Raw genomic sequence first — 11,714 nt, forward strand, 5'->3', positions numbered from 1 at the left:
CATTAAAATATTTTCCCTTGTATTGTCTTATTTTTAAATAGTTTTATTGGGGTATAATGAGTCTTAGTTTGGACTGCTATGACAAATTACCATTAACTAGGTGCCTTAAAAAACAAACATTTCTCATAGTTCTGGAGTCTGGGACAGCCAACATCTGGTGTCTGGTGAAATCCCATTTCTTGGTTTTCAGATGGCTGTTTTCTCCTTGTCTCCTCACATGGCAGAAAGAGTGCTAGAGAGCTGTGCAGGGTCTCTTTTATAAGGGTACTAACCTCATTCATGCGGGTTTCACCCTCATGACCTAATGACCTCACAGATGCCCCACCTCCTAATACCGTTACATTGGTGATGTGTGTCGGTTTCAGCCTATTGATAGTGATGCTATCGGCTAGGAATCTGGGGGCACTCATCTGGGCCCATACTACTTGTGGCAGCGCTCACAGACATTTCTTCTGACCGGAGCCAATGTTGTGGTTGGATCAGTCCTTGTGGTTCTTATTATAATTGCAAAATATAACTCAGCAGCAACCATCAGGGAACTTTGAAAAAACGAGGTTTATTACTCACAGGTTCTGGAGGGTGTGCTCAAGGGCTTCACAGTGAGGTCTCATGTAGAGACAGAGGGAGAGAGAGATTATACCTGGTGTCCTGCCTTTATTAGGGCCAAGGAGGTGACTAGGGTTTTGGGGGTTTATTGGAAAATTTAAAACATAAGAGTGGGAATTAAAGCTCAGGGAGGGAAAAGTAGGGTCACTCAAGAGGTCAGTTATCTAGGTCACTCAGGGCTTTCTAAAAAGGGAAATTCATGGATGGGGTGGCCTGGCTCTTTATCTAGTTGTGTAGCTGGTAATATGTTTGTTCAAGATGTATGCCTCAGCAATCAAAAGCTTAATGTCAGGCATTTACATTGCAATCAAAAAAGCCAATTGTCAGGTATGCTACAATTGGGGCTTAGGATTTCAACGTATGAATTTTTGGAGGATGTAAACGTTAGTCCAGAACAAATTAATATACAAATAACTATACATGTATAATGTATGCAATTTGATGAGATTGGGCATATGCGGACACCTGTGCTATCGTCACCACAATTAAGGTAATAGACATAGCAACACCTCTCAAAGTTTTCTTGTGTCCCTTTGGTTTTGCTTTTATTTTTTTCTTTGGTGGTAAGAACAATTAACATAAGATATACCCTCTTAACAAATTTTAAAGTGCACAGTACCATATTGTTAACTATGGGCACTTGGTCATACAGCAGATCTCTAGAACTTACTCATCTAGTGCAACTGAAACTTTATACCCATTGAACAAACACTCCCTATTCCCCCCACACCCAGCCTCTGGCAATCACTATTATATTCTCTGCTTCAATGAGTTTGACTACTGTAGATATCTCATATAAGGGGGATCATGCAGTATTTGTTCTTCTGTGACTGGCTTATTTCACTTAGCATAACGTCCTCCGGGTTCATTCATGTTGTTGCAAATGGCAGGATCTCCTCCTTTTTTTTAAGGCTGAATAATTTTCCTTTGTATGTATGTGCCGTATTTAACCAGTAAAATCTATTGGGATTTCCAATCAAGAGAGTTGGCAACTATATCTTATGCAAAATTATTGATATGTTTCATGTTTTCATGCTTTTTCTTGTCATTTCTATTTCATTGGCTAGAATTTTTAGGGCAGCATTATTTATAAAGATAATAAAAACCACCCTTATGTCTTATGTCTAATGTTTCACAGTTGGGATGAATACAACCAGAAAGTGATGTAACTGGTAATTAACACCCTGTATGAGTCTAAAGCCTATACTCTCTCCTTTTTACTATAATAGCTTGCTGTTATGGAACAGAAATAATAGAACTATTTCATTTATTTATTTTTCATTAAAATGATCCTAATCCTTTTTGAGACAGGCACCAATAAAACTTTGCCTTTCAATTCAAGCATATCTATTTTCTTGTTGTTAATTACAAAATAAATACTTAATAGTGAGTTTAAATTTTGTGACACTTCCTTCAAGGAGAGAACACAGTACAACCTTGGATGTAGGAGCCAGGAATGGAGGCAGGAACGGGGGGAAAGAGATCTGTGAGATGCAGCTTGACACTTAGGCAAGTGGCACCCACAGCCAGATAAACTATAGGGTTGGTGATTCAGCCCCAGAACTCATGCTATTGGTCACTGTGCCCGGAGAGCACCACTCTAATTAATGGGGTTAAAAAAGTTGGAAGAAAAAAACAACATAGAGGAGTTGATTGGATACTGATTGATATGATTTGTCTTTGCTTAAGTCATAGGCACTGGGAGAAGAGGAGATACTTTGCCTGGAATGTTGTTGCCTTTGCATCCAAGACTTGAAGACTTGACTTCAGCTCAAGACATTTTTTTTCAAATGTATCTAACTTTAAGTTTAGGTCTTGACCAGGTTGCCAACTTAAAAGGAGACAGGGTGTTGGCCTTTTCTTTACATTTCCCCTGACATCCTTTTTACACAGATTTGCATTTCATGGGGTCAGGAAGCAATGCCATGTGCAGGAGCTGGAGAGTCATGCACCACATAACAAAGTTTCAGTTAATGATAGACCACATATACAACAGTGGTCCCATAAGATTGGTACCATATAGCCTAGGTGTGTAGTAGGCTATACCATCTAGGTTTGTATAGCTACCATAGAGGAGGAAGAAATTTTCCTCTGCCTTTTTAGGTTCTTCTGGCTGGGTCTAAGAATTAAATTGACATGATATACAATAACAGGGGAAAAACAAACAAAAGTTTAATAACATGTATACATGGGAAAAACCCAGGAAAACTGAGTAACTTGCCAAAATGGCCGAAGCCCTCACCTTAAATATTATCCTCAGCTAAACACAAAATATGTTGGGGATGGGGAGAGTCAGGGACTTCAAAGGGAAGGAAAGCAATTCACAGGTAGGTGAAAAGGAGAAAACGTCTAGAAAACAAGTGTTTGTCTGGCTACAGGGAAACAGAACACAGAGGGGAACCCAACAAACAGGCTTTTCTAGGTTCCTCCCTGTCTACCACCTAATTGATGTTATGCTAAGATGATGGCTCGCTTCCTGAGACAGGTTTTTTTGTCTGAATTCTTTTAGGCAGTTAAGGGAGAGATAATAAGAAAACCTGAGTCTTTTGTTTTTTAAAAATAATCAACCTAAAATAATCCTCGTGTTAAACAGACACATTTTGTGGTGGCAAATTTTATTCCCCTTCAGTATACTCTATGATGTTCGCACAATGACAGAATTGCCTAATGACATATTTCTCGGAACATATCCCCATGGTTGTGATGCATGACTGTACTTAGAATATTTTGGGAATGGGATGGGGTGGATGGAAGGTCTCAAGGAGGCTTGGATACCATTCTAATGAGTTTAGAATTTATTCTCAGGGCAATTGGGAACTATTGAAGGTTTTTACATCCCATATAAAAAGCAGTTCCTTTAGGGAATATGGATTTAAAAGTTGTATTAGTTTTCTAAGGCTGCTGTAACAAATTACCATAAGCACCTTAAATCAAGACAAGGTTATTATTTTCGTGTACTGTAGGTCAGAAATTTGACAGATTTCAGTGGGCTAAAATCAAGGTGTTTTCCAGGTTGTATTCCTTTTTGGGGAGAATCCATTTCCTTGCTCATTGTGGTTGTTGGCAGAATTCAATTCCTTGGGCGTGTAGGACTGAAGTCCCCATTTTCTTGCTAGTTGGTAGCTGAGGATCATTCCTAGTTTCTAGAGTCTTCACGCATTCCTTGCCTTGTAGCCTCCTTCTTTCATCTTCAAAGCCTGCAGCGCCAGGTCAGGTCCTTCTCATGCTTTGAATCTCTGCTGCCTCTTCTGTTGTCACATCTCTCAGGCCAAATATTCTGCCTTCCTCTTCTACTTTTAAGGTACCATGTGATTACATTGGTTCCACTCAGATAATCCAGGATAACCTCCCCATCTCAAGGTCCATAAATAATCGCATCTGCAAAGTTGAATTTCCATGTAAAGTAATATATTCACGGGTTCTGAGGATTAGAGTGTGGACATTTTTGGGGGGCCATTATTCTGCCTAACACAGAAGTCACTAAAGTATAGACTGTATTTTAAACCTTGGGAATAGAAAATATTGCCCAAGGATAGTGTGTGGTTGTTTCCTGAATCTTCATCTACTCAGAGATTACTCTACCCATCCTTGTCTTATATGCCCCCATCTCTTGGCTATCCAGAATTCCTCTATCACTTCCAGATGTGGAACATCTGGAGAGATGTTTTACCAAGTTCTCAACCAGAGAACTGATACTTGCTGTCTCCACTTTGCTAATCCCATGATCTGTGGCTAAATCTAATTTCTGCTCTTCCTTCACCTCCTCTCTGCCATCTCTACCTCTTGAGCTCTGCTGCTGCCCTGAGATTGTGCACTCCTTGGATCTGGATGACTTCTTCACCTTGCTCTGGAGCTGCCAGACCTCCCTTTGGACTCGATTTATGGTGATTGACCCTTTCCCAAAGTTCTGTTTTTGAATTCCTACCCATCCACTAGCTCTCTCCCTGTAGCATGCTGCATTCAGTGCAGCAGTGAGATGAAGTATGACCATTCTTAGGAGAGCTTATTCCAATACCCAAGGTCTTAGCCGCAAGTGAGGGCTACAAGCCCTTTGAATGATAAGAGAGCTAGCAGGAAAATAGAACCCAACATATGTTGGGGTGCCATGGACTCCCCTTTAATTTTGAGGCTAAGAGCATAGGATTGAGAATCTGACATTTTGGGGTTCCATTCCAGGCTCTGATATCTATCAGTCACAGATAATGTTAAATAACGTCTTTTAGTCTCACTTTTCTCATTTACAAAAGTGGAGATAAAAGATAACCTCAAAGGTTTGTTATGAGCATTAACTGAGACAATAGATATAAGCCAGTACAGTTTAGTAAGTGCTCATTTCATGTATTGTTCTTGGTTCTTCTCATCACTATGATCCGTGGGCAAAGGCACAAACAGGAAAACAGAGGCCATTGGTGTGAAGCACCCAAATATTTCTATTTGGACATTTTATTTTGAGTTCGGGGAAAGTAATGGCCTGTAGAGTTGATGGTGGAGCCAGTGGGACTCAGAGGGAGTAGTGGGGTCTCATTTGTCTTTAGTGACGCTTTCAATCCAGTGTATGTATTTGTGAACATTCGTGTAGATGCCGACATCGCCTCCCATGAAATGTCCGACCTCAATCCCCTGGAGCTTGTTTTTGCAGATGACAGTAGCGACAGCTACCTCCTACCAGAGATTGTGCAGAAAGAAGGAGAGAGAAAGAGATATGATTAGATCTTCTCACAGGAGCCCTCTAGTCCCTAACTTGAATGAGCCCTGCCTAGAGGTAGCCTGCTGGGTCACGAAAAGAGCACTGGATCATGAGACAGGAAGCTTGAGTCACTGATTTAGGTTTCCTGTGACTAGGCTTGTGTGATTTTGAGAAAGTCAGAGAAAACTTCTATAGAACTCACATGTAAAATGAGTCAAACCTCCTTTATTTGAGCTAGTGAAGCCAGTTTCAATTTGTGAAATATTTGAATTATTTTTTTAAAGCAATGCCCATTTTCACTTGCAGCTATGAGAATAACAACCTAGAAAAGTGTTGTTAACTACAGGTACTGCATGATACCCTTTAACGAATAAAGACATCCAAGGAGAGCCCATTACTGAAGAAACAACGGGGCCTTTGCTGCAGCCTTAACAAATTCTCAAAAAATTATGAGGGGATAAGGGATTTCAAATTTTTTAAAATATCATGATTAAATAGTTAACTAGACACATACAAGTAAATGAAAGCTGAATATAGAGAAAAGATTACCCCAAAAATTCGGCTGAACACTTTCGCAAATTTAACACATAAGGAGTTTCTGTGGCTTTTTCCTTGTTCGGTTTTCTGGCACTCTTTATCAGACATCACAGGGGCCTCCAGGTTCTGCCTTAAATCAGGGTGTCGGCCTGAGAGAAGACAGGGATAAAAGAAACCTGCCTGTTCACCATTGTTATTCAGCCCTTCCAATTACCACCCTCTATTTCAACTGGTGTTTTGTGTGTGTGTCTGAAGAAAATAAGGAATGCGAAAAAGGAAAGAATGATCTTGTGCACAGTTATGAGAGTTAATCCCAAGGATTTTGAAATAGGCTTTATGTCTCTTTAAAAAGCAGAGTTTTCTTTCTACTCTGTGTCCAGTCTTGGAGGAATAAGAGCTGACCTGACTCAAGCTCTCAGTGGTGTCCTCTACAAGTAAAATGAGCCTGTATGGGAGGGAGGAACATAGCCTCTTTAATGGGAATTGTGCCTCTGACAATCAGGAACAGTATGGCCTCTTTGCAGGGTCAGATGGCCTGGTGGCTCCAGCTGCTGAAGCCCTGAAGAGGCTGTGGGGCATTAGATGCTCTGGGAAAGGAGGGGCTTTGGACTTCTGGGAGGGTCTCTTTTTGCTAGACCAGTCGTGTAGTGTCTCCCTTTGGTCTCCACCTATTCTCCTCTCCTCTCTTCTCAGCTATGCAGACCTGTGTGATCCTTTTCAGGGGTTACTGATTTGCTGTGGGAGGTGTACTCACCACTGTTGTCATGGCTCCAGTCCAAACCTGAAAGCAGACAGACAGTGCCTGGCCAGACGTTGCTGGTGGCGAGGGGAAGGGGCTGGACTTTGGTGTTGAGGACAGCAGGCTTAGCAAGCTTGATGAGCATGAGGTCATCCTGGGGGGAGCTATGGCTGTAGTTCCAATAACGGATAATCTGGACAGGGTTAATTGCCTGCTCTGTCCCATCTCTGATTCTGATCTTGAAATTTCCCAGCATCACTTTCAGATTTCTGGAGAGAGAGGGGGTTAGAAGTAATCACTGTCATCCTCCTCCTCCTCCTCCTCATCATTATCATCATCAAAGCTGATATTGAATGTTACAGTGTGCCAGGTACTATGTCAAATGCTTTATCTGGATTCTAGATGACCTCATTTACAGCTCACAACATATCTTTGAGGTGGGTTCTATTTTTAATCTCCATTTTACAGATGAAATAATGGAAGCACATAAGAGTAATTTGCCCTTGGTCACACAGTGAGTGGTGGAGCCTTTAGCCACGTGTTTTCATGTTGTGTCCTTAATGTAGTGGAGAGGAAAATTATGCATGGTATAGAAATATTATTTTCCATCCTCTCCAGCTCCAACCTATCTAATTGGACATTTTTATTCTGGTAGAAGTAAGAAAAAGGGATGAGCTGAGTATTGGATATCTCCTGTTTGCTTCATTAGATCCACTGACAATCCTGCTTCATCCTGCTCTGCACCTTTGTGAGGTGATGTATGTGGATTAAATCAATAGGCTCTCTTGTCCTCTGGCTTCTGATTGGGTTTTGGCCAATAGGAAGCACAAGAAAGTAATTGGAGGGAGAGGAGTGAGGTTGGGCATTTATCCTCCCAGCTCCTTTCCTGCAGGGTTGCCACAGATTGACTGTTGGCTGTGTCTCCTGAGCAAAAGTTACAACTCTTATCAGGCAGTCTCTCCATACAGTGCTTTTTCTCTCTCTGTCTCCTCCCTGCCCTCCACCCCCACCTTGTTACCCTTTTCTCCACTTGCTCCTTTAGATCCAGGGGTAGTAACTGCACCTCTCTAGAACTAACCCTGGGGGTACTGAACTATTCTTTGTGCTTTCTCTATAACTTATCCATACCTTTGTCATTAGTTCTTTTTAAAAATTCTCAATTTTTCCAATTTGAGTCCACCATCAGTTACCTGCTGTTCTCTTATCTGATAAAATGTATTCATATTGCCAGTAAAAAACTTGGAAAAACTGAGGGGAGACTGAAGAGGCGTAGTATATAGAGCAGGGCTCCTCAAAAGTGGACTATTGACATTTTGGGTTGCATAATGCTTTGTTGTGGGAACTGTCCTGTGTATGGTAGGATGTTTAGCAGCATCCTTGCCCTGACCTCTACCCACTAGATAGATGTTAATAGCACAGCCTCCTCCCCACCCCCCATTATGACAACCAAAAATATCTTCAGATGTTGCCTGGAAGGCAAATGTTTCCTCTGTTTGAAGACTACTGATGTAGAGTGATTAGGAGGTCTTTTGGAGGGTGGGAATGCTCAATACTCACGGTAAGTAGCAGTGAGCTGGGGCCAACACCCAGTTGTTTTTGATAAGGACACCTACACAGGGGTTGAAGTGAGACTTGAGGTATACCAAATAGGGAGCATGGTCTTCTTTCTGCGCAGATGACTGAGCAGAGAAAAATATCCCTGAGAAAATAATTAATATACTTAATATATAAGACATTCTTAGAACAGATAAGACAATCAACAATTTCCTAGTTGAAAAGGAATATGGATAATTTTAAAGAAATAATCTATTGGCCAGAAAATTTGAAAATGTTTGACATTTTTTTCAAATAAAAATGTAAATTAAAATGACATATCATTTTATCTATTTATAATAATTTTTTGTTTAATGTTGATAATCAATTTAAGAAAGTACCACGGGAGAGACTCTCATTCACTGCTTGTAGGAATGTGAATTGATTCTGTCTTCTTTAAAAGCAGTTTAGAAATAAGTGTAAAGAATTGTAAATGATTCGTCACCTGTGACCTAGCAATTCTAACTCCAAGAATTCATTCTAAATAAATAACCAGATCTGGATAAAGATTATGAGTAAGTGTGATCATTTTAGCATTATTTATAATAGCTAAACATTGGAAACATAAATGGCCAATACAATAATGTTGGACTTTGAAATAAAATAGTACATGAACAAATGGAACATTATACATATTAAAATTGTATCATAAAGAATATTAAACAGCAATAGAAATACTGATAACCTTTCTTTAAGTTAAAAATAATAGTAAAAATGTACGTTTAATCTAGTAATCCAATTATCTAAAAACAAGTAAACAAACGAAAAATAAACCACTTAAATGCAAAAAAATAAATAAATCCTGTGAGTAAATTCAACAAAGTGTTAGCTGAAAGGTGGGATTATGCATGGTGTTTATTTTTTTCTACTTTTTAATATTTCCAAATTTTCTAATATGAACATGCAATGTTTTTCATAAATGAATTACTGAAAAAAACTAGAGGAGAAAGGGGAGGAAGGCTGATTCTAGTATCAGAAATAAAGTACTGTTCTTGTTTTGGCTGTCCTCAGTACTTCTCTTGATCCTCCCCAAGCCTAGGCCTGTACCTCACCACACCCTTCTCTGTGTGATCACACAGTTAGAAATCCCAAGGGAAAAAGGATGGAGTATTAATAAGAGACACTGAGCTCTTGTTCTAAGTGCTTTACATGGATTTATTTAATCTTTACAATGACTCAATATTGCAGATAGTAATATCCCCATTTTGACTGTAGAAACTGAAGCACAGATGAATTAACTTGTACAAGCTCATATGGCTAATTTATGATGCAACCTAGGCAGTCAGGGAGTAGGGGGATATGCCTCACCGGCAAATTCGGCCGTCAGAAGAACTTCATGGAAGTCAGGGAGTTCAGGAGATAGGGCCCTTGCATTTGATCTTTTGTTCATACCTTCTCCATTCCCTGCCTTCTGAGTTTCTAAGCTTTTGAAAATGGGGGCATGTCAGACATCAGAATGAGCTCTCTATCTTTGTGACTATGGGGACTTGCCCAGTGGGTGATGAGGCCCCATTTTGGAATAACTCACTATTGAGCATTCTCCAAGGCAGGTTCATGCCATAACACACCCATAGCTTAGCACTGAAAGGGGGGGCTCAGCCTCTCCTGAGGGCCTTTGAATGGAGTCTAAGAGGAAAGACCCCTAGCTGTCATTGTAACTGTTTTTCTTGACTCTTCTTTTGCACTCTCTGCACATCACATGTCTATCTTACACCATCCTACATTAACCCATGCCTTATAGGACAGTAGGTGGTCATGGATACATACCAACAATGACACTTAAATAGATGATAAATTTCATAGCAGTCCAGATCTTTCCCTGTGAGATGTAGAAGATCAGCAGAGAGTAGAACTTGAAGCCCAGTCTTCTCCTCAGGAACACCTGGTAGAATCAGTGGATATGGTTAGGTATGGGGGCACACAATGGGATTGGACAGCAGCTCTGGGCATAAATGGGGGGAGAAAGTGGGCTCCGGATAGACGGATGGAGGCTCTTCTACTACAGGGAAGGTGGGGGATTCTGCCTCTATTAGGATCTTTCAGGGAAAGAAGAAGAAGCCCAGTTCCTTAGACTTCTGGATCCAGGTCCCTCTATCTGCTGTCTCTAAAAGCCCATCTCCCTAAAAGTGGTTCAGCTGTTTGTGGAAAATGGAGCTCTAGGCTCAGAACTTATCTTCCCCATGGAGTTTCTGAGGCCAGGGCTGTGGGGGACAGGATTCACTACCTTAGCTCAAGAAGACAGTGTCCCCATGTTTGCTCTGAGCCCCCTACTATATGCTTTCCCTCAGCCCCTCCCATCTTTGTTACACCAGCTTCATCTTTCCCTTTAATCACTATTTCATCACTCAGTCATCATCACCAAGTTGGTCTGGTTGTCCTGATCACCATCTTTGAGCTAAGGAAACGTGGAGATGAAAAGCATTCAGAGAACAGTTATTTTGACAGTTGGGGAATGGTTTACACTCTAGATTACATTAGATCTAGGATCTACTGTATGCTGGTGACAATTCAGAAGGCAAGACCTTTAAGTGCTTTTTACCTGATGAAAAGATTTCTCAGCCAATAATAAACTGCTATGGTTGGTCATCCTTGGATAATTGTAGAAAAAGAGCAGTTAACTCTGTAGGGGAGGAAGAAATATTCCTCTACCCTCCAGGGTCTTCTGACTGGTCTAAGAATTAAATTGACATGAGACAGAATAACAGGAGAAAATCAAACAAATTTAATAACACGTATACATGGGAGAAACCCAGGAAAACTGAGTAACTCACCAAAATGGCTGATGCCACCACCTTAAATATCATCTTCAGCTAAAGACAAAGGAAGGTATTGGGGGTAGTGCTTTGGGATTTCAAAGGGGATGAAGGCAATTCACATGGAGATGGAAAAGCAAGTGTTTGGTAAACAAATCTTTGCCGTGTCTTGCAAAGATAATGAGAGCTAGAGAGGACTTTGATCCAAGAGGCCTTGCTAGGTTCCTCCCTGTCTACCGAACCTAGTTCATATTATACTATAGATGTCTTATGGTATTAGCTCCTTCCTGAAACAGGCCTTCTATCTTAAATTCTTTTAGGCAGTTAGGGGGAAGGTCAAAGTTTCTTCCTGAGTCTTTTGTTCTTAAAAATAATCAAGCCAAAGAGATACATTTTGGGATAGCAAATTCTGTTCCCCCACAACTCTAAAAGCTAACATCGGAGGTGGGCTCCATGGCCGAGTGGTTAAGTTCGCGCGCTCCGCTGTGGTGGCCCAGGGTTTGGATCCTGGGCATGGACATGGCACCGCTAGTCAGGATACATTGAGGCGGCGTCCCACATCCCACAACTGGAAGGACCCGCAACTAAGATATACAACTGTGTACGGGGGGGGGGGGGGGGGGTTTGGGGAGATAAAGCAGAAAAAAAAATAAGAGCTAACATTCGTTGGGCATTTACTGAATCCCAGGCACTGAATTAAATTCCTTACAGACCTTGTTAGAGGTAACGTTATATCAGGTTAGTTTGAGGTGTAAAATTAATTACACTTTGTATCACTCTAACCTTTTAAATTTTCTTA

At 40.8% G+C, this 11,714-nt stretch overlaps 2 protein-coding genes across 2 annotated transcripts in view; one reads left to right on the top strand and one right to left on the bottom strand.

Moving 5' to 3' along the window:
- Positions 1-8,671, top strand: part of SSBP1 (single stranded DNA binding protein 1) — a 55,475-nt gene extending 46,804 nt beyond the window's left edge. Inside the window, exon 8 of the mRNA XM_070618003.1 lies at positions 2,296-8,671. The gene's annotated coding sequence lies outside the window, so the exon portion shown is untranslated. The remainder of the gene's footprint in view (positions 1-2,295) is intronic.
- Positions 5,013-10,479, bottom strand: PRSS37 (serine protease 37). Its single transcript, XM_008531182.2, has 6 exons — positions 10,387-10,479; positions 9,930-10,044; positions 8,127-8,268; positions 6,585-6,838; positions 5,843-5,979; positions 5,013-5,268 (listed from the first exon to the last, which is right to left on the bottom strand). The coding sequence occupies exons 2-6, from the start codon at positions 9,961-9,963 to the stop codon at positions 5,128-5,130; spliced, it is 708 nt and encodes a 235-aa protein (XP_008529404.1). The 5' UTR covers positions 9,964-10,044; positions 10,387-10,479; the 3' UTR covers positions 5,013-5,127.
- Between the last annotated feature and the right edge of the window lie 1,235 nt (positions 10,480-11,714).

This window comes from Equus przewalskii, chromosome 4, assembly GCF_037783145.1.
Source record: "Equus przewalskii isolate Varuska chromosome 4, EquPr2, whole genome shotgun sequence".
NCBI classification, from domain to species: domain Eukaryota; kingdom Metazoa; phylum Chordata; class Mammalia; order Perissodactyla; family Equidae; genus Equus; species Equus przewalskii.